The following is a 23,480-nucleotide window of genomic DNA, read 5'->3' on the forward strand; positions in this document are numbered from 1 at the left end:
GATCCTATCGGAGTAAATAGCATATGATATCAGGTAAGTAATTACTAATTAAAATGAATTTTACTGGAAAAATTTGTGTCCGGGCTATTTCTCAGCAACTGATGACCGAGATGCGCATGTTATTTGAGGATTTTGGTTTAATGATTTATTTAAAGAGTTATGGCCCTTTGAAATTTTTAAGTTGCTAAACCATCCATCGTATTATTTTGTCCAAAGTTATGCCCCTCAAGACGTTTCCTTTTATCTGAATATATAGTGCAATATTGTGACAAAAAAAAAACTTTTGGGAGCATCACCCTTCTCCGACGGTTTCTTGTTAAGGGTTGGCCTGCAGCAACTTTTCACCACAATTTGTTAAAACGGTCACGACAGCAAAACATGTACTGCTCGCGCAGGAAGCAATTTTTTCTGGTCGTCTCGATCAAACTTTTAAGCGTCTGCATATCAATTAAAAGGTTACGAAACACTATATTTGTCAGTTGTATTCAGCGTCAAAATCGTTTCTGACATATCACGTTTTTAGCTCCACTGGCCAAAGGCCAGCGGGGCTTATTTCATGGTCCTGTGTCCGTCGTGCGTGCGTGCGTCCGTGCGTGTGTTAACTTTAAACATCTTCTTCTCCTAAAGTACTGGTCCAATTCTGATGAAATATCTCTGGAATGTTCCTTGGGTGAACCTCTTTCAAATTTGTTTGGCCCCTGGGGTCAAATTTGACCCCGCCCCGGGGGTCACAAAATTGAAAATTTGCTTATATAAGACCTATTTTGTTAAAACTTTGAAAATCTTTCCGTCCATAACCATTGGGCCTAGGGTTATTAAATTGGGTATGTAGATCATCTAATAGTCCTCTACCAAGTTTCTTCAAATTATGCCCCAGGGGTCAAATTTGACCCTGCCCCGGGGGTTACAAAATTGAACAAATGCTTATATAAAGCCTATTTTGTGCAAACTAAAAATCAACTTGTCCATAACCGTAGGGCTACCAAATTCTGTATGTAGTGATATGTAATAGTTCTCTACTTAGTTTGTTCAAATTATGCCCCGGGGGTCACAAAAATGAACGTATGCTTCATATATCTGCGGCCTGCAAAATCTCCGCATTACACTGTTAGATTCTGCCTAAGCATTTTTAAAACAAGTGATATAATTGGCTGTCATTTCCCAATCTTCCAATTAAAATCAGTTTCATAAAATGTGTTTGGTATTTCGTATGCAAATGGTGCCGTTGTGAAGGGAATATTAAGATTATTGAAATGACAAATATCAATCGAATTAACGACTGACATCATATAGTTTGATAGGAATAATGAAATGTGTTTGTCAATGAAAAAGACTACGTTTTAGATACAAGAAACACATATTTTGTTTAGAAATGTGCACAGTGAATTTGTGTCACGGAAACCAGTGTTTCTGTTTGCAAATAAGGAGTTCAGTCTACTCACGAAGTAAAACAATTTAGAAGAGGATCTTTCGAACATGGAAATAGACAAACATGATTTGATTTATATGATAGTGAATCTGTGTATAATCAGATTCATATGCATATTCTGCTTTATTATCCCCGCCGAAAATTTTTCGGAGGGGATATAGTAATTGGTCCTGTCCGTCTGTCTGTCCGTCTGTCAGTCCGGCTGAAACTTTGTCCGGAGCATAACTCTAAATCTATTCAATGGATTTACTTTAAACTTAGAATATAAACAGATGGCAACTAGGAGAAGTGCAGTGACCAAGAACCATAACTCTATCTACCTTAGTTTTTGAATTATCTCCCCTTTTATATGATTTTAAAGTACATTTTTGTCCGGAGTATAACTCTAAATCTACTGAAGGGATTTACTTGAAACTTGAAATATACACAGTTGGCAACTAGGAGAAGTGCAGTGACCAAGAACCTCAACTCTATCTACCTTAGTTTTTGAATTATCTCCCCTTTTATATAATTTTAAAGTAATTTTTTGTCCGGAGCATCTCTAAATCTACTGAAGGGATTTACTTGAAACTTGAAAAATTAACAGATGGCTACTAGGAGAAGTGCATTGACCAAGAACCACAACTCTATCTACCTTAGTTTTTGAATTATCTCCCCTTTTATATAATTTTAAAGTAATTTTTTGTCCGGAGCATAATGAATTATCTCCCTTTATTTGTTTTTACAAATATTATTCTACTCTCTAAAACAAATGTTGTCATACAAGCAAACACATTTCGGCGGGGATTTGGCACAACTGTGACAAGCTCTTGTTATGTTTGTTACGCTGTTCAGTTAATTACAATAGCATTGAACTAAAGATGTGAAATTCAAGATATTGAAAGGTAAACAAATTATATATATTAATTTAACTCAGTTTAATACATCATTAACACAAGAAGAACACACAAGTGTGTTTTTTATATTTAGTCCATTAACCTTGTTTGAATATAACATTTTATAAAACAAAATTGTAATGTTTTGTTTGTTTTCACCAAATGGTTAGTATTATTCTTTTATGTTATCATTCTCAAAATTCTTGTTTTATGATAGGCCCTATTTATCAAAAAAAAAATTGAATGACATCATTTTATGATTTATAAACAGATTGCAAAAAATATTTGTTCAAGATAAACTTAACAACAAATTGTTACATTGAAATTAAGTGATTTTAATATTCAGTACCAAAAAAGTAAGGAGAATCCAACTTAAAAATGATGTATCTATTAAAAGTATGTTCTACCAATGCCGTGAACAATCCCCTTGTTTATAACATGACTGCGGCTAAGTCTATTACTAGCAACCTATCAGAGAATAGGTCAGATACCTTATTTCAATATATGGCAATCCTAGTATTTTTCAAAAACAAACATGACATGTAACCAATGTCAGATGGAAAAAGTAAAGGAAAGTTAGGTCAAGCTAATTGTTTGTCATGATATCTCTTTAAACCTCACGTTAATGCAAGTAAAGTTGCCATAATCGCAACATCTCAGGCTTCCTGAAAAGTCCCAAAAAGTGCCTGTCAACCGGACAGGCTGATGGAAAATTTAGCCTGTCCGGACAAAAATTCACCTGACCAAAAAGCATGAGTTTATAACTGAAGAATTAAGTAAAGTTTAACTCATATTTATTGCTATGTGCAGCCTATAAGTACACTCAATAAAGTAAATCAAAACACTTGTGTGTTCTAGTGATTACAGTGTATGATGGACAACAGCTTTAAATTCTAGTCAGACTCAAAACAAAACATAGCACGATTGGTGTTGCCATTGAAGAACTTTAGCAACTACATTTATTTTCAGGTGTAGTTTTTTGTTATAACCTTTGTAATTGGATAGATGGTAATATGTCGGACCAATGAAATTGACCTTTTCGAAAAAACAACATTTCAAAGGGAGAGCGCTCTTAAGAACTAGTGACGCGTTAGTGTTTTTAATGACAAAAAGGCTCGAAATTCATGAAAAGAGTGATTCTTATGGGTGTTTTCGATCTTTTGGCAAGTATTAGACTTTTCTTTATTTAGTCATATTTTTTTTGGCCTGTAACAAGGACCGGCGATATTAGAAACTTCGCCGGACCGTAAAGAATTTTGCCGGACAAGACCGGCGGTCCGGCCTTTTCAGGAAGCCTGACATCTTGATGAATTATAATTCAATTTGTTGTCTCATAAACATTTACTTTGTTTAACAAACAACCTCTACAAAGTTATCATTCCTACTGCCTTTCGGCACCTCATGAACCTGAAAAACTCGTAACTTTATGTTTCCTCAGGCAAATATCTTCTTTGTACAATAAACAATTTCTTCACCACGTTAACAATCCTGCTACACTCACTAATGCCTCAAGAATGAAGTAAAGTTCAGGTGATCTACGTCATTAGGTATTTGGCATATGTAAAGAACTATATAAGTAACAGAAATTTTGAAACCTACAAACACTTTTTGGAATTTTGGAAAAAGATTCATGATTGAATGAAGGAACTTTCATTAATCTTGTAGAACATGCGGAGATTTGATCTTCAGCGTCTAAAAATATGTGAAATAGAAAGAACGACAATATCTTTTGGAGAGATAAATGTACTTACGTTATAAGCAAAGGACCTGTGCAACAATTCCCTGACTTTTTATACTGTTTAGTTAACAACGTAGTAACGATTTCCATATATAAAAAATGCTCACCCTTCCAACTTAAAGGGCCCAGTGGGACGAAGGATAGAAAGAGAAAGTCACATGCTTGAGTACATTTCAACGCATGCGCATTGCATGTTTTTTTTGCATAAAAAACAGTGGAGTGATACAGGGACACCTTGGCCCTCTTGTTTTTTTCTTTCACAAATTAAAAAAATACATGCACTATGGTTACAGAAGGACACAAAAAATGAGAGAGAGCGGTAAAAAAATATTATTTTTTTCCATTTTGAAAAAATAGGTGTGGTAAATCCGACGACCAACATATAAATTTGGAGTGGCCTTAAATATATAAGTTAACCTGATTCAGTGTAGAAAATAGATTGCATAATTAAATTATCAGTTGCCTTGAATTTGTTTTAAAAACAGTAAAATATGTTAAATTGATTATTTAAGACTTTCCTTTTTTTCCCAAAATCTGGCGTTTCGCCCGATTTTTTTCACCTCAAAAAAGGCCAGGCCCTTTCTCCAAAATAAGATTAATAAACCTGCACTTATCACACATGTTCATAATATTTTGTAAAATTTTAATCATATGTTATCAAAATAGTCGTTATTTTAACTTATTTATCAGTTAACAGCTTCTTTGAAATATAAGAAACACTGTTTACATGCGATTATTTTTCCCAATTGAGCCAGTTTTGCGATAGATTTTTTCTTAAAATGGGGTTTTTCATGTAGTGAAATTCCCAAAACTCCAGTGTGGCGTTTTCCCAAAATGGAGCGGAAAAGGCCTGAGTTATTTCCCTTGTTTCTTATGTATAATATAACTTTTAAGGGCTATAGCTCAGATATGATACAATATTTCAACATGAAACTTCATGGGTGTGTAGTAATCAATTCGAAGAACCGTCATGCACAAGAACCATAACTCAACACTTTTGTAAATAAGAGTTATTGCTGTTTGTTATTTTCGTATGATATTACTTTTCAGGGCTGTATCTCAGATACGATTCATGATTTCAACATGAAACTTCATGGCTGTATGGAAATCAATGAGGAAAATTGCCTTCCACAAGAACCATAACCCTACACTTTCTTACACTCAATAAAGAGAATTGCAAAACATAACAAAGCATAAAGTATTTTCCCTACACGTAATTATTTGTTTCAAGTTTATACCGTATATGAAGGGATTTGCACCCATCCATAGACAAATGTATTTGGCAGGGGATACATGTATATATTCAACAAATTTGCTTGTTTATCCTGTAGCTATGATACCTTAAAGTTGAGTTGCCATTTTGTAGTTGAATAATTCAGTCTGTTAGTTTTTATGCCCCCGGTAGGGTGGCATTTAGGAGTTGAACTGTCCGTCAGTGTGTCAGTCAGTCCGTCCGTCCGTGCGTCCGAAAACTTTAACATTGGCCATAACTTTTGCAATATTGAAGATAGCAACTTGATATTTGGCATGCATGTGTATCTCATGAAGTTTCACATTTTGAGTGTTGATAGTTCAAGGTCATCCTTCAAGGTCAAAAGTCAAAACAGAAAATCCAAGGGAAGTAACAAGCTTTAAAGGGAGATAATTTCTATTTTATATCATTTGGCAGGTACAGATCATTTTCACAAGGGAAGTAATATTGTTAGCTCCACTGGCCAGAGGCCAGCGGGGCTTATGTCATGGTCCTGTGTCCGCCGTGCGTGCGTCCCTGCGTGTGTGCGTCCGTGCATTAACTTTTTCTTTAAACATCTTCTTCTCCTGAACTGCTGGTCCAATTCTGATGAAATTTCTCAGAAATGTTCCTGGGGTGAACTTCTTTCAAATTTGTTCAAATTATGCCCCTGGGGTCAAATCTGACCTTGCCCCGGGGGGTAAAAAAATTGAAAATTTGCTTATATAAGGCCTATTTTGTGAAAACTTTAAAAATCTTTTACTTCCATAACCATTGAGCCTAGAGCTTCCAAATTTTGTATGCAGTGACATATTTTAGTCCTCTACCAAGTTTCTTCAAATTATGCCCCTAGGGTCAAATTTGACCCAGCCCTGGGGGGTCAGAAAATTGAAAATTTGCTTATATAAGGCCTATTTTGTGAAAACTTTAAAAATCTTCCCGTCCATAACCTTTGGGCCTAGTGCTACCGAATTTGGTATGTAGTGACATCTTATAGTCTTCTACCAATTTTCTTCAAATTATGCCCCTGGGGTCCAATTTGACCCTGCCCCGGGGGGGTCAAAACATTGAAAATTTGCTTATATAAGGCCTTTTTTGTGAAAACTTTAAAAACCTTTTCGTCCATAACTATTGGGCCCAGGGCTACCAAATGTGGTATGTAGTGACATCTTATAGTCCTCTACCAAGTTTCTTCAAATTATGCCCCTGGGGTCAAATTTGACCCTGCCCCGGGGGGTTAAAAAATGAAAATGTGCTTATATGAGGCCTATTTTGTGCAAACTTTAAAAATCTTCTCGTCCATAACCGTATGGCATAGGGCTTCCAAATTTGGTATGTAATGACATTTAATAGTCCTCTACCAAAGTTTGTTCAAATTAAGCCCCTGGGATCAAATTTGACCCTTCCCCAGCGGTCAAAAAATTGAACATATGCTTATATTGGGCCCATTTTGTGCAAACTTTAAAAAATTCTCTTGTCCATAACCATTGGGCCTATTTGTACCAAATTCGGTATGTACTGACATCTAATAGTAATCTACGTAGTATGTTCAAATTATGCCCCTCGGGACAAATTTGACCCTGCCCCGGTGGTCACAAAAATGAACATAAAGTCAAACCTGAATTCAGCGGTCATTCAAGGGAAATGACCAAAGTGACCGTTTTCCACAGGTGACTGTTGAATTCGGATCACAATTTTAAAATGGTTTGTCAGTTGGTAGTATTGCTACGTCGTTACCCCACCCAGTCGTTTACATACAGTGTTAAACAAATGCTCATTGCCGTTAACTAAGCATAATATCATAATTTACTTACATTGAATAATACAGAATAATATCTTATAGATTGATTTAATTTCATATCGTTATTAAACTAAAGCAATTACTTTAGCAACGCTAGTATAATTGTTTACTCATGCATCTCGATCATTCAGTAAATAAAACTTGTCACGTGCCGTTGACGTCACGTCCGTACAAGTCTAAAAAGCGGATTTGCTTTCATAAACGGATTGTACGGTGATATTGTACCGTTCTAATTCAAAGAAAAAGACGCAAAAAAGGTTGTTAAAATTTATTTGTACGCAAACATCACACAAAAAGCATTTTAATTCAACAACGTCATACAAAATACAACGCTTCAAACTCACATTTGCATTTGATTCTTACTCCTCCATAATTTCTCGCTTACGCTTAAGCACACTCTGCACTTGCGTACGTCCAACACAGAGCTCACTTGCTATTACACGCGAAGTTTTTCCAGATTCAAAAAGTTTCAAACACTTGACTCGCTCCTCTAATGATAAGAACTTACTTTTACCACTCATTGTTATTCCGTAATTTATTATTCTGATTGCTTTTTAAATTGTTGTGAACGCTAGAAAGCTCTTTTAAAGAGTGATCCAAAAATGTTATTTTAAAATCGATACTGAATGTTGTAAGTACAATGTACTAATTAGCGGTCATTTATATAGCGATTATTACTTTAAAGGTGTCAAAAACTCTGACATATTTTCTGTTGAAGAAACCCCCACAATTATCCCCGGAAAACAAACCTTCTCAACACCTTATTATTTGTTTACTCGCAGCGGGCCGCTTTTATATTATCAAAGGCAATTACCGCAATCAAACGCTTTAACCGCAAAATAGACGGATTAATGATGTGCAGTGTTTTTAATTTTCGCGACTCGAGACGACTGACGCGTGACCGTTGATTTCAGTTCAAACATGAATTTCGGGGTTGAAAATAGTGGCCGTTGGCCGTTATGGACAGGTGGCCGTTAAATTCAGGTGTAATATAGAGTGTTTTTCGTCGGGGGGATTCCAGACTGACCGTTGTCTGCAGGTGACCGGTAAATTCAGGTGGCCGTTAGGTCAGTTTCGACTGAATGCTTAAATAAGGCCTATTTTGTGCAAACTTTAAAAATCTTCTTGTTCATAATTATAGAGCCTAGGGCTACTAAATTTGGTGTGTAGTGATATCTAATAGTCCTCTACCAAATGTGTTCAAATTATTCCCCTGGACTCAAATTTGACCCTGCCCCGGGGGTCACAAAACTGAACAATTTACCAGGGGAGATTACTGCGGCCGTGTGGCTGTGACCAACAACAACAACAACAACATCATCTTGTAAACATGAGATAAAAACCCTGTCATTTAGTGCCATTTAAGATCAGATGGTGACTGCTTACAAAGGAATTGAAGTAAGAAAAAGTGTTATGAATGTTTTTCTTATAAACTGAAAAAAGTCGGGTTTATTTAAATATGTCGAAAGTGAACATATATCCGGATAAAAAAAATTCGGATGACATGTTAATTTCATGTCTTTTTTGTAGTGTTTTAACCAGTTTAATAATATCTTATTGATTTTAAAAACACAACTTCCATGAACATAATTTTTTCAAGAAAAGTCAATATATGATACTGCATGGTAAACTCAAACTTTGTATCCAAGAGGTGTTGAAATTAATGAAGTGCAATGTTCTTAACTATCGTATACAATGCTGTCCGGTAATCTTGCGCAGTTAAGGGTCAATTGGTTTAAAAACATGTTCTTTTATAAATTGACAACATAATATCTAAATTTATTATGGAAATAATAAATTCATGTGCTTATTAACACAAAAATATCTGATTAATTCAGTGAAGAACTGTCCGATTTGATTTCAAAACAAACATGACTCACCTCATTTTCAAACTATCACAGTGTCCGGTAATCTTGCGCTCTTTCTGTAATGACCTTGTTTAGGCAAAATTGTAGACATATGGTGTCCAATTATTGACAAAAAAACATTCCAGAAAAATCTTTTTAAAATCAGTTTGTAAAACCATTGAAATTAAATGTGGATTTCTAGTGCAGTTTTTGTTCACTACAAATCAACAAATAATATAGTCACTAGTAATAGAATACAATTAATAAAAAAGTACCGGTATGCATGAAAAAAATGTTAATGCATAACGGTTTGATTTTACCACGATCATGCTTCCATAGTTTTCAGAAAATATCAAAACTAGGCCATTGAGCATGCGGAGATCATACCAAATTGGTTTGACAGAATGGTGGGAAATAATGACTACGGGAAATCATTGACTATGTCAGTCTGATGCGATATATTTTCATGGCCAAAAATACCATAACTGATCGGATATTGTGCAATGGAATGCTAAATTACACGTTGGATTTATGAATTCTTAATTTAAAGTATGAAAAAGCTAAAGACTGCAGGGAATTTGTGATTCATTTCCAATTTTTCGTAAGTGGGCCAGTGTTTACGATGTATAGGGATGACGCAACCGGTGTTTAAATGTAATGATGGAATTTTATTTTGCATGGAATACGCACCTTTTAAATCCGTTAATTATTAAAAATGTGAAATTCCATCTTTCATCACGAAAGAAAACCATTTGTCGTCTGCGAGATTCGCAAATGCGAAGTGTGCAAGATTACCGGACGCGCAAGATTACCGGACTTAACTATATGCTGCTTTTTAATAACTAATGATTCATTGTTCCATTTGTGAATCGAGACTTATGAATTGTGGATATGATTGTCAATTGCTCAACGATTTATATATATTTCAGACCATTTTATAATTTTCTTAATACAAGTTATGAATAAATTAAATTAAATAATCCCGGGTGTACTTTGTCCAGGGTTTTCCATGGAAATCCATGGAAAATATGAGGCTGGAGTATTCGGACTAAGTTTCCAGCCTTTTCCAGCGTCAATATTTAGAAAAAAAGGGTGGAAAATTGTCCATGGTATGTGGAAATAGCCTGGAATAGTTTCCATAGTTTTCCAGGCTCCCTGGAATAATTACCATGGAACAATTTCCAGGGTTTTCCAGCCAGCATGGAATAAATACCGTCCGAATACTCCATGTAATCTGGAAAACCATGGATTTTTTTCCAGGGTTTTCCAGATTACATGGAGTATTTGGACGGTATTTTTTCCATGCTGGCTGGAAAACCCTGGAAAATGTTCCAGGGTTTTTCCTTGTTTAATATTCCATGGATGCCTGGTATAACATGGAAAATTGTCCAGCGTTTACCATGGTCACTGAATAGAAAAAGAAATTTCTGGTCTAAAAACAATAATCATGTATTAAATGAATACAATAATCACAGCTTAAATAAATCATAATTTAAGGTTAGATTAAAACAAAACAAAAAATCAACATAATGCCTTAGTTTCTTCGATGTATTATTTTGTTCACAATTCATCAAAATATAACATCAGATTACAAATTGTGTTACATTTATTTAACAAATTATTCAGATCAAACAAGTGTTGTTTAATACATGCTTACAAAGCCTCTATGTCCATTATCATAAATCAGGCCCTTACATAACAGAACTGAACAGGCGCTACTTTAAAAGTTAAAAAGTATAATGCAACCTTCACAACATGTATTCAAAGTAACAAAATACAAGCAAGTCAAGTAATATACAGTAACAATTCACGAACCCTGTACAAACGATATACAAGAAACAAAATGAAAAATTTAAGTTATTTTAGCTAATTCATGTTTGTCACAATATATGTAGCTGCCCATGAGCACAAGGATACTATTTTTCTCAGCTACTTTCACTTTAATGCAATTTAGGTGCTCAATTTCATTAAAATACTTTTATATAATTTTATTGTTCAAAGAAATTCAGAACATAATGCATGTACATGTATTACTTTCCAAGTGACAGTTTAAAATATAATTGCAAGTCTAAAACTTGTGTAGGCAGCTTAGTAAATTATAAGTACCCAGGTGGGATAAAATTACAGTTTAAAAAAAAAAAAAAGTTAATTAGCTGGGCTTCAGTAGGTCGTGGATCTTTTATAGAACTTGTACTGCTGTTATACTGTACGGCTCCTGCATGATCTCTGAAAGAAAAACAAAGCAAACAATATTACAAGAAAGTCATAAGTTTTTTACATTCATCTGTAAAAGTAAATGTGCAGCAATCATATGATTGAATATCTATACTTCAATGCTCATTCATATTTTAGATATTTCATATCACTGCTCAATTCGGTACATGTGGCTTTTTTGTATTTGAGCGAACATTTACGATCCTAAGTAGTTAGCAATTATTTCTTTTCCATTTACTGAAATTTATTCTCTTAAAGTTTGCAAGCGGGCTTTAATCTACTTGCAAACAGGCAACCACACAGGAAAACTGAGACTTTCAAGTGAATAAATTGGTGATTTAACTTATATTGTTATATGACTCTCTTTTATTTTGAAATTTATATTGTTAAATGCCCCAAAACAGGGTACACTAGCATGTATCTGGAAACTCAAACATACATGTATATAGGAATTTAATATTCAGATATTGCTATATGAAAGTTATGCTAATTTGCTAATTCATATAAAAATAACCTGTAATTGAAACTAGACCAAAATATTGGATACCAAAAAGACAAAATACTTTCAGGTGGTTAACACTAAATTACTTATATGAGCCCGGGGCATAACAATATTTACCATGAATTTGTGGCCATGTTAGTCCTCTTAGTAAATGCGCCAAAAGAGCCGCTTTGCTGTCTTGGGTTATTTCCCTGCCAAACTCTGCAGTATCTTTCATCAACTGGTCAGCTACAGTTAAAGCACATAATGAAAATGTATATAGAAAATAATTCAAGTATTGTTTTAAATATTTAGTAAAATGGTCTTTAAATAATAACTTACAATGAAGTTAATACATCACAAAGCATAGCATAACAAAATTTGTAGGTATGATTAGTACAAATTTATTATTGCTATAATTAGAATGATGTGTAATTCTATTGGTATGAAAATGCACAGTGAAACCTAAAAAACAATGCTATTGGTTTAATTAATTTATTTATAAACATTAACAGCATTAATGAGCATTGATTTCTCATCATGCACAGCACATAACTCCCTTAGCCTCAGTTCCCTAGCCATGCATTATAAACTTCCGATACTACATTCAAGCTTATTAAAATCTCCACATAGGACTTCCTTTATCAAGCTGCAAACTGCACTTAGTGAAAATGTGTGTGACAGCTGCTTTTAAACTTCTATATTTGCCATACTTTTACCTAAAATGTCACATAAAAAAGGTCTACAATGATGACATAAGAAGAATAAATTTAAAGGAATATTTAGAAATAATGAAAAGCACAAACCTTCAGTTGTTGTCCTATTCCTAGACAGACTTCTGAAACACTTGTATGCATCACTTTTTAACAACATTTCATGTCACTTTCCAAATGATATCCATACATTATTATTTTAAGAAATTCTTGTTAATGGAAAAACTCATTAACTCTACTGTTTGTGAACATTACATTAACTTCATTTTAACAACAAGTTTAACCTGCATATTTTACAATACGCCTGCTCCAGAATTTCAATCTAACAGGTAAACTTTCTGTATTTGAACTCAGCCAATCAGAAAAGGCTGTGATATTTTATAACCAATAGATTAGCAGCAGACATATCTGACTCACACACAGGTTTATCAGATAGTTTGTTAATTGCAAACCTGGACTGTAGTTAAATATTGAGTGTGTATACACCTTGAACAGGGTTAAGGAATTTAAACTTGTAGACATTGCTTTGAAAGTTACTACTATTACTTCTACTACTAGTACTACTACTACTACTACTACTACTACTACTTCTGCAAAACTACTACTACTATTACAACAGCCACAACAACAACAACTACTACTACCACTACTACTACTACTACTACTACTACTACTACTTCTACTACTACTGCTACTTCTACTTATACTACTACTACTACTACTACTACTTCTACTACTACTACTATTACTTCTACTAAAACTGCTGCTACTACTGCTACTACTACTACTACTGCTTCAACTACTACTACTGCTTCAACTACTACTACTACTACTGCTACTGCTGCTGCTACTGCTGCTGCTGCTATTACTCCTGCTGCTGCTGCTGCTGCTACTACTACTACTGCTACTGCTGCTGCTGCTGCTACTACTACAACTCCTGCTGCAGCGACTACTACTACTACTGCTGCTGCTGCTGCTGCTGCTGCTGCTGTTACTACTACTACTACTACTACTACTACCACTACTACTACTACTACTACTACTACTACTACCGGTACTACTACTACTACTACTACTACTACTACTAATACTACTACTACTACTACTTCTACACTACTACTACTACTACTGCTACTACTACTAGTACTTCAACTACTATTGCTACTACTACTGCTACTACTACCTACTGATGCTGCTGCTACTGCTACTACTGCTGCTGCTGCTACTTCTACTACTACAACTTCTACTACTACTACTTCTACTACTTCTACTACTGCTGCTGCTGCTAATGCTACTTCCTTAACTACTACTACTACTGCTGCTACTAGTATTGTTATTTTTATTTATTCTACTATTGCTACCATTACTGCTACTATTCCTGTAAATGCTAAAACAACAACACAATAATAACTGCTACTACTGCTACTGTCACTTTAATTTGCACCAATAGTATAATTATCAGTAGTTTAACTGCTTGTACAACTTATACAACAACCACTTTTACTTCTACTCCTACAACATATTCTACTGCCAGCCTCAGCATTACTACTTCTACCACTACTACTACTACTATAACTACTACTATTTCTGCCCAAACTATGCACATTGTTTTATGTTTTATTCATATGTTGTGTAAATTGTTGAACTCTGATTTACTTTGAATAAAATGTGTTGCATTTTTATAAGTTATTTTCTCCTCTTATAAAGTCTAAGTTTTTTCCAGGGTCAGCTGAAAATGTTTGAGTCTTTTCCATGCTTAAATAATTCTATGTTCCACTTTCCATGCTATCTGGAAATATTTTCCATGGTTATCCAGCCTAAATCCAGCGTTTTCCATTCCTTTTCCATGCTTTTCCATCCAAGGCTGGAAAATGCTTGGGAAAAAAAGTCCACGTTTCATGGACATTTCTAGAACAAAACCCTGGAAAACCCTGGAAACTGTTTCAAATTCCAGGGATTTCCATGGAATTCCATGTTATACCATGGATTTCCAGCCTAAGTTCCATGATTACCCTGGACAATGTACACCCGGTTTGATCTTATAAGTGAAATGTATTACTTAATTAAATACATTTATAAATATAAAGAAATAATCTTTAGATTATCATAATATTCTCAGGCCTGTTGGTTTTAGGGATGTGTGGGTTGTTAAATATATTTTGAGATGATTCTTTACAAAGAAAAATGCTACTATTGTATTTGTTATAAATGTGTGAAAGGCTCTAAGAAGGAATCAGAGATTATTAACCCTTTACCATACACTAACAGGCTTTTACTGGTTTGTAGCTGACAACTTTATAAATAATTGTGATCACAATTATTTCAGAATACCCTACCTGATCATTTCCTTCATATTCCATTACAATTTAATTGTCGTCTGCAACCTCTTTCAAATTGGGAAAGTCCAAAATGTGTCGTTTAGTAAATGGTTAAGGCATTTTGATTCCTATGGGTCTTGTGAATCTGTTTCAAATCAAATGCGTAGATTTGATCTTAACACTGATATGATAAGATTAACTTCAGGTTTGTTGCAAAAAATTACTGTTTTATACATGTAGGTGAGCATTTGTCTCCGACTGCGGAGCTCTTGTTTTTATTGCTTTGGTGACTGGGTTGACAAAATTATTGAACGTCTAACACTTACAAGTTGCATTGCTCCATTGTATATACATGTTAAACAGATTAAAAATACAGTGACTTTTGTACGTGTATAATGAATACTTATCATAATAAAGTGCCTGTCACAAATGAAAAAAAACTTTCATTTTCCCGTTATAATTCCATATCATTGACAGTTTCCAACAATTTCAAGGTACACAGATTACCTACCAGGATCCAAATTAAATGCAAAGTGGAGCAGTTTATTAAAAGTGTAGTCTCAAATAATTTTTGTGACTTAATTGTAGGTTAAGAGATTTTTTTGGGTGAGGTTAACACTAAATAAAGGAGGCCAGCGTAGCCTGGAGTCTGCATGGTCAGGAGCTACCTTTTGGCTGTAAAGTCAAGCAAAGTTTTTATGCCCCCAGTAGGGTGGCATATAGCAGTTGAACTGTCCGTCAGTATGTCAGTCAGTCTGTCCGTCCGAAAAAAACTAACATTTTCCATAACTTTTTGACTATTGAAGATAGCAACTTGATATTTGGCATGCATGTGTATCTCATGGAGCTGAACATTTTGAGTGGTGATAGGTGAAGGTCAAGGTCATCTTTCAAGGTCAAATGTCAAATATATGGCGTCTGTCTGTCCGAAAACATTAACATTGGCCATAACTTTTTCAATATTGAAGATAGCAACTTGATATTCGGAATTCATGTGTATCTCATGAAGCTGCACATTTTGAGTGGTAGAAGTTCAAGGTCAAGGTCATCCTTCAAGGTCAAAGGTAAAAAAAATAATCAAAGCAGCATTCTCATGAAGCTGCACATGTGGAGTGGTGGAAGTTTAAGGTCATCCTTCAAGGTCAAGGTCATCCTTCAAGGTCAAAGGTAAACAAAAATTCAACGCGGCATTATCATGAAGCTGCACATTTTGAGTGGTGGAAGTTCAAGGTCAAGGTCATCCTTCAGGGTCAAGGTCAGCTTCAAGGTCAAATGTAAAAAAAAATTATATTTAAAAAAATTCAAAGCTGCGTTCTCATGAAGCTGAACATTTTGAGTGGTGAAAGTTCAAGGTCAAGGTCATCCTTTAAGGTCAAGGTCATCCTTCAAGGTCAAAGGTCATTTTTTTATTTTTTTATTTCAAAGCGGCATTATCATGAAGCTGTACATTTTGATATCAAAATATACAGATACAGAGGCATATCTGGTACTTCAGTTTTCAGAAGGCCATGTTTATGCCCCCGGTAGGGTTGCATATAGCAGTTGAACTGTCCGTCAGTATGTCAGTCTGTCCGTCCGTCCGAAAAAAAACTTTTACATTGGCCATAACTTTTCAAATATTGAAGATAGCAACTTCATATTTGGCATGCATGTGTATCTCATGGAGCTGCACATTTTGAGTGGTAAAATTTCAAGGTGAACATCGTCCTTCAAGGTCTTGGGTCGAAAAAACAAATCCAAGGGAAGTAATAAGCTTTAAATGGACATAATTATCTGACCTGCCAACTTACCGGTATATATTTTTAACCAGGTTGTCCGTAAGAAAAAACTGGTTATTAGATTGGCCAATGCCGGCTGGCTGACTGGCGGGCAGACGGAACAAGCTTGTCTGCTCTCTAATTATCCCCACGCTTTTTGAAAAAAAGGTGGGGATATTGTGGTTATCTCCGCCGCCCGTCCGTCTGTCTGTCCGTCCGTCCTGGCCACTATCTCCTCCTACACTAAAAGCACTAGAACCTTGAAACTTACACACATGGTAGCTATGAGCATATGTGCGACCCTGCACTATTTGGAATTTTGATCTGACCCCTGGGTCAAAAGTTATAGCGGTTGGGGTGGGGCCGCGTCAGAAATTATCACTCATTTTTTTAGGTTATTTTACATTTACTTCTTTATTTCTACACCGATTCACTTCAAATTGATACTGGACCTCTCTTATGACAATACGGTCAATCTCAACCATGCATGGCCCCATTCCCAACCCTGGGGCGCCCCGCCCACATAGGCCACACCCACCAAAAATTTCCATTTACTATAATTTTTTCATTTCTACACGGATTCACTTCAAATTGATACTGAGCTTTTGTTATGACATTAGGGTCAATCTCAACTATGCATGGCCCCAATCCCAACCCTGGGGCGCCCGCCCACATAGGCCACACCCACCAAAAAATTCCATTTACTATAATTTTTTCATTTCTACACGGATTCACTTCAAATTGATACTGAACTTCTCTTATGACATTAGGGTCAATCTCAACTATGCATGGCCCCATAACCAACTCTGGGGCCCCGCCCACATAGACCACACCCACCCAAAATTGCCTTTACTATAATTTCTTCATTTCTACACCGATTCACTTCAAATTGATATTGAACTTCTCTTATGACAATACAGTCAATCTCAACTATGCATGGCCCCATTACCAACCCTGGGGCGCCCCGCCCACATAGACCACACCCACCCAAAATTGCCTTTTACTATAATTTCTTCATTTCTACACCGATTCACTTCAAATTGATACTGAACCTCTCTTATGACAATACGGTCAATCTCAACTATGCATGGCCCCATTACCAACCCTGGGGCCCCGCCCACATAGACCACACCCGCCCAAAATTGCCTTTTACTATAATTTCTTCTTTTCTACACCGATTCACTTCAAATTGATACTGAACTTCTCTTATGACAATACGGTCAATCTCAACTATGCATGGCACAATTACCAACCCTGGGGCGCCCTGCCCACATATGTCACACCCACCCAAAATTGCCTTTTACTATAACTTCTTCATTTCTACACCAATTCACTTCTAATTGATGATGAACTTCTCTTATGACAATACGGTCAATCTCAGCTATGCATGGCCCCATTACCAACCCTGGGGCACACCTAGGTCAAACATTCGGCGTGGGGATACGCGTCGGCCTCTGCAGCGCCATTTCTAGTTCAAATAGTTTTCATCCGATCTTTACAATACTTGGCCAGACGTTGTATCTAGACAATATCTAGGTCAAGTTCGAATATGGGTCATGCCGGGTTAAAAACTAGGTCACGGCGTCACTTAGTGCGTTCTAAACATTGAGCATGTTGTCTGCTGTCTAATTCAAATAGTTTTTATCTCATCTTTACGAAACTTGGTCAGAAGTTGTATCTAGAAAATATCTAGGTCAAGTTCGAATATGGGTCATGCCTGGTCAGAAACTAGGTCACGGGGTCGAAAAAGATTGATTTTGAAACAAGGGGGGTCATAGAGATGAACAATCAGTAGCAATGCACATTTTGAGTTGCAGTTGTCTCCCTTTATCAGACTATTTTATATTGAAAACCTGGTTTTGTGACAATTTTGTCCCTTATTGTTAAATAAATCAAAGCGGCCCACTAGGCGGCATTGTGTTTCTGAAAAAACACATTGGGGTAAAAGGTCAATGTTATCCTTCAAGGTCTGAGGTCAAAAATACAAATCCAAGGGAAGTAATAAGCTTTAAAGGGAGATGATTATTCAATATTGAACATACCCCCGGTAGCAACATTTTGAGTGGTGAATCTACAGTCACGGTAGTGGCTTTTAATTATTTGCTACTAAAAATAGAGATTTGTTAGAGACAATTATTTTCAAGGGAAGTAATATATAAAATCTTAAATCTCATATTATATATTTCCTTACCAAGAATTTAAGTTCTTTTCACAGTTACTGTACAGATTTTTTTATTTTGATTATTTATAACTCAAATGATTGATTTGTCAAAGTTTTTTTTAATGATATAATTATCATTTCTTTCCTGTACTAATTTATGAATGGTAGGGTTCATTACATACATGTGGACTTATGTCCATAGATGCATGATGAACTGTGCCTATGATCACTTTGATAAACCACAGGCCTTGGTTGTCAGTGATGTCTGGCTTGGTCATTTTTTACTGTCTACAGACCCCCCCCCCCCCCCGGGTTGGATTTGACAAAATCCAAGGGAATTAATCAGCTTTAAAGGGAGATGATTTCTATACCAGCCAAATGATAAATAGAAATTTTGTTTCAAAGCGGCGCAGTAGGGGGCCTTGTGTTTCTGACGAACACATCTCTTGTTGCAAAATGCGTTGCAAATAGCGAGAAGAGAAACAAATAATAAACAATTGTTATGCCTAACTCCATTAAATTGTTGGCATGTTTTTGCAGGTTGGTATCAATCCAGGCCTGTATGCAGCCTTCGTGGGCCACCATTATGCTGGACCAGGCAACCATTTCTGTGAGTGATGTATGCTATATAATTTTGAGATATAAATATTGGCCTCTTTTATGGGAAATGTAAATATTGGCCTCTTTTATGGGAAAATTGGGCTGAATGCATGTGTGTAAAGGTTCATCCCAAATTAGACTGTTCAGTAAGCACAGGATAATAAGGAACAACAATTTTAGCTGTTATGACCTTTTTTGCCTCCGAAGGGTGGCATATAGTTTTTGTACTGTCCGTCTGTCAGTCTGTCCGTCCGTCCGAAAACTTTAACATTGGTCATAACTTTTGCAGTATTGAAGATAGCAACTTGATATTTGGCTTGCATGTGTATCTGATGGAGCTGCACATTGTTAGTGGTGAAAGGTCAAGGTCAAAGGTCAATGTCTGTAAGTCTGTCCGTCCGTCCGAAAACTTTTACATTGGTCATAACTTTTGCAATATTGAAGATAGCAACTTGATATTTGGCATGCATGTGTATCTCATGGAGCTGCACATTTTGAGTGGTGAAAGGTCAAGATCATCCTTCAAGGTCAAAGATATGGCTACAAAGCGACGCAGAAAGGGGCATTGTGTTTCTGACAAACACATCTCTAAAATAAGTCTCTTCTAAATGGAAATCCAGAGGATGCAGATAGTGATTAGCGTCTGCACACTGCACAGGCAAAACTGGGATTACACTGATTAGCGTCTGCACACTGCACAGGCAAAACTGGGATTACACTGATTAGCGTCTGCACACTGCACAGGCAAAACTGGGATTACACTGATTAGCGTCTGCATACTGCACATGCAAAACTGGGATTACACTGATTAGCATCTGCACACTGCACAGGCAAAACTGGGATTACACTGATTAGCGTCTGCACACTGCACAGGCAAAACTGGGATTACAGTGATTAGCGTCTGCACACTGCACAGGCAAAACTGGGATTACACTGATTAGCATCTGCACACTGCACAGGTAAAACTGGGATTACACTGATTAGCGTCTGCACACTGCACAGGCAAAACTGGGATTACACTGATTAGCGTCTGCACACTGCACAGGCAAAACTGGGATTACACTGATTAGCGTCTGCACACTGCACAGGCAAAACTGGGATTACACTGATTAGCATCTGCACACTGCACAGGTAAAACTGGGATTACACTGATTAGCGTCTGCACACTGCACAGGCAAAACTGGGATTACACTGATTAGCGTCTGCACACTGCACAGGCAAAACTGGGATTACACTGATTAGCATCTGCACACTGCACAGGTAAAACTGGGATTACACTGATTAGCGTCTGCACACTGCACAGGCAAAACTGGGATTACACTGATTAGCGTCCGCACACTGCACAGGTAAAACTGGGATTACACTGATTAGCGTCTGCACACTGCACAGGTAAAACTGGGATTACACTGATTAGCATCTGCACACTGCACAGGTAAAACTGGGATTACACTGATTAGCATCTGCACACTGCACAGGTAAAACTGGGATTACACTGATTAGCGTCTGCACACTGCACAGGCAAAACTGGGATTACAGTGATTAGCGTCTGCACACTGCACAGGTAAAACTGGGATTACACTGATTAGCGTCTGCACACTGCACAGGTAAAACTGGGATTACACTGATTAGCGTCTGCACACTGCACAGGCAAAACTGGGATTACACTGATTAGCATCTGCACACTGCACAGGTAAAACTGGGATTACACTGATTAGCGTCTGCACACTGCACAGGCAAAACTGGGATTACACTGATTAGCATCTGCACACTGCACAGGTAAAACTGGGATTACACTGATTAGCGTCTGCACACTGCACAGGTAAAACTGGGATTACAGTGATTAGCGTCTGCACACTGCACAGGCAAAACTGGGATTACACTGATTAGTGTCTGCACACTGCACAGGCAAAACTGGGATTACACTAATTAGCGTCTGCACACTGCACAGGCAAAACTGGGATTACACTGATTAGCGTCTGCACACTGCACAGGCAAAACTGGGATTACAGTGATTAGCGTCTGCACACTGCACAGGCAAAACTGGGATTGCACTCAACACACATACATTAAGCACTGGGATTACACTCAACACACATACATTAAGCACAATTTTCACAGAACGCTGCTCATATTAAGTAAATTATAATATCTGTAAATGAGGTTTACCATGTAGAGAAGGTGCAAGTTTATGCAATCATCTGGTCAGAAAACCTGAATAAAACTGTCTCAGCATTAAAAAACAAGTAAAAAAATCAGTGTTTTTATTATTAAATGGACACTGTTGTTCTTTGTTTAGTCAATTCTATAATGTTCTTACCCTTCTTTCAGGAAAAGTGCCCATCTCCATGACATTTTTTCCTGTAAGGCACTTGTTCTTGTGATGAAAAGAGTTGCGCTCTGGGAAAACAGGGCTAAATGCATGTGCATAAAGTCATCTCAGATTAGCCTGTGCAGTCCACATAGGCTAATCAGGGTGACTCCTTCCGCTTAAATGGTATTGTTTTTGTTGAAAGACTGCTTTTTGCCAAAATCCAGTGCAAAAACTAATGAGGGACGACACTTTACGCACATGCATTTAGTCGTGTTACCCAGAGCAAGTCTCATATCTGTTCTCACCCCATGTTCCAGGGAAGTGTATGTACCTGTCTGGGCTGATCCCAGAGCCCATGAACGCCATGCAGGACTTCAAGTTGCTTGAGTACGGTATCGGCTTCACCAACATAGTTGCTAGGACGACCAGGGGCAGTGCCGATCTCACCAAGTATGTAGGGGCACTTTGTGTGGTGGATCAGGGCTTTTTTTCCTGACTTTGTGAAGCGGCCCTGGCCCCCTTACTTTGTGAAAAAATGAGTCGCGAACTTTTCAAAATTGTGAAAAAATGAGTTGCAATCTTTTCAAAATTGTGACAAATTGAGTTGCGAACTTTTCCAAATAGTGAAAAATTGAGTCGCGAACTTCTTAAAATTGTGAAAAACCGAGTCGTGAAATTATTAAAATTGTGAAAAACGGCCCATTTTGTAAAAATTCACGGCCATGTTAGGTTTGTGAATTGTCCTTTTCACAATTGTGAAATGTCCTTCCACGGCCACTCATAAATAAGGAAAAAAAGCCCTGTGGATACATGTATGTACCGTGGCCCGGTGACACATATAAGTTACCTTTTGAATGTTTAGTTAAAAAGAAATGAGCCTCACTCTCGGGAAACAGTGGTTGCAAAGTGTTGTCCCAGATTAGCCCCTGCAGTTATCGCAGGCTTATCAGGGATGTAACTTTGCAGAAAGTGTCCTCTGATATTACTATGTGTTAAGCCCCGCTTTCTCAGAACGTGGCTCAAATAGAGGTATTAGAGTCCTATGTTCCTATTGAAATAAAGGATATGTGAAAGATACCCAAGAAAATGAATTGAATCAAAATATAATAAATGCTTCAAATAAAATCAATTTCTTAACTGAAATGAACATAAAAGATTTTGATGCTTAGCATTTATGCTTTGTTTAAATGGTATCATTTAGTTGTTTTGTGCAACAAGAAATTGTGCTGTATATCACAATGTAAAAGTGGTTGATTATACCACAATATGAGGGTATATTTGTTTGCATTATCTGTCTATCTGTCAGTTTGTCTTGTAGTTTGCAGGCTTTTCAGAAATTGTTTCTCACTTAAATATTTCAGGAAGGAAATCAAAGAAGGTGCTCAACTGCTGACTGAGAAACTTCTCCAATATAAACCCAAGATTGCTGTGTTCAATGGAAAAGGTATTTACATGTAGGAGTTTAACCTTGAGAGGCTCTAAAGTGTCCTCTTACACTGCATGGGTAAACTTACATATAAACAAAGACAAAATCATAGGTTATTTTTCAATAAATTATGGTCAGAGCCAACACATACATAGCATACATGAACAAAAACAATTTAGCTTTACATTGTCTATTTTCCCTCAGTGTGAAAATGGCATGTTGTGTCCATGAACTTCATGATCCGAAATATTATGAAAAAAACTACAGTCTGATAAATTCCTGCACAATAATTCAATATTTCCATAATATGAACACTCAGGCTTGTTGTGATTCATTTCTGTCTGCAGAGCTTAAAATGATCTATCTTATCTAGTACAAGCTTTAAATGGTTCAAGTTTGTGTATATCTATGATGTTACCTGTGGATTTATAAATCACTTGGCTCTTTTTATGTCCCCCACTATAGTAGTGGGGGACATATTGTTTTTTGCCCTGTCTGTTGGTCTGTTTGCGCCAACTTTAACATTTTGCAATAATTTTTGCTATATTGAAGATAGCAACTTGATATTTGGCATGCAT

At 36.6% G+C, this 23,480-nt stretch overlaps 1 protein-coding gene across 1 annotated transcript in view; it reads left to right on the forward strand.

Annotated features, from left to right (window-relative positions):
* The window catches only part of LOC127858248 (rho GTPase-activating protein gacF-like), a 72,250-nt gene that overhangs the window by 41,563 nt on the left and 7,207 nt on the right, over window positions 1-23,480 (forward strand). The window contains exons 4-6 of the mRNA XM_052395240.1: window positions 19,106-19,175; window positions 21,794-21,926; window positions 22,838-22,920. Of these exons, the coding sequence (XP_052251200.1) occupies window positions 19,106-19,175; window positions 21,794-21,926; window positions 22,838-22,920 (286 nt within the window). The remainder of the gene's footprint in view (window positions 1-19,105; window positions 19,176-21,793; window positions 21,927-22,837; window positions 22,921-23,480) is intronic.

Source organism: Dreissena polymorpha, chromosome 1 (assembly GCF_020536995.1).
Source record: "Dreissena polymorpha isolate Duluth1 chromosome 1, UMN_Dpol_1.0, whole genome shotgun sequence".
NCBI classification, from domain to species: Eukaryota; Metazoa; Mollusca; class Bivalvia; order Myida; family Dreissenidae; genus Dreissena; species Dreissena polymorpha.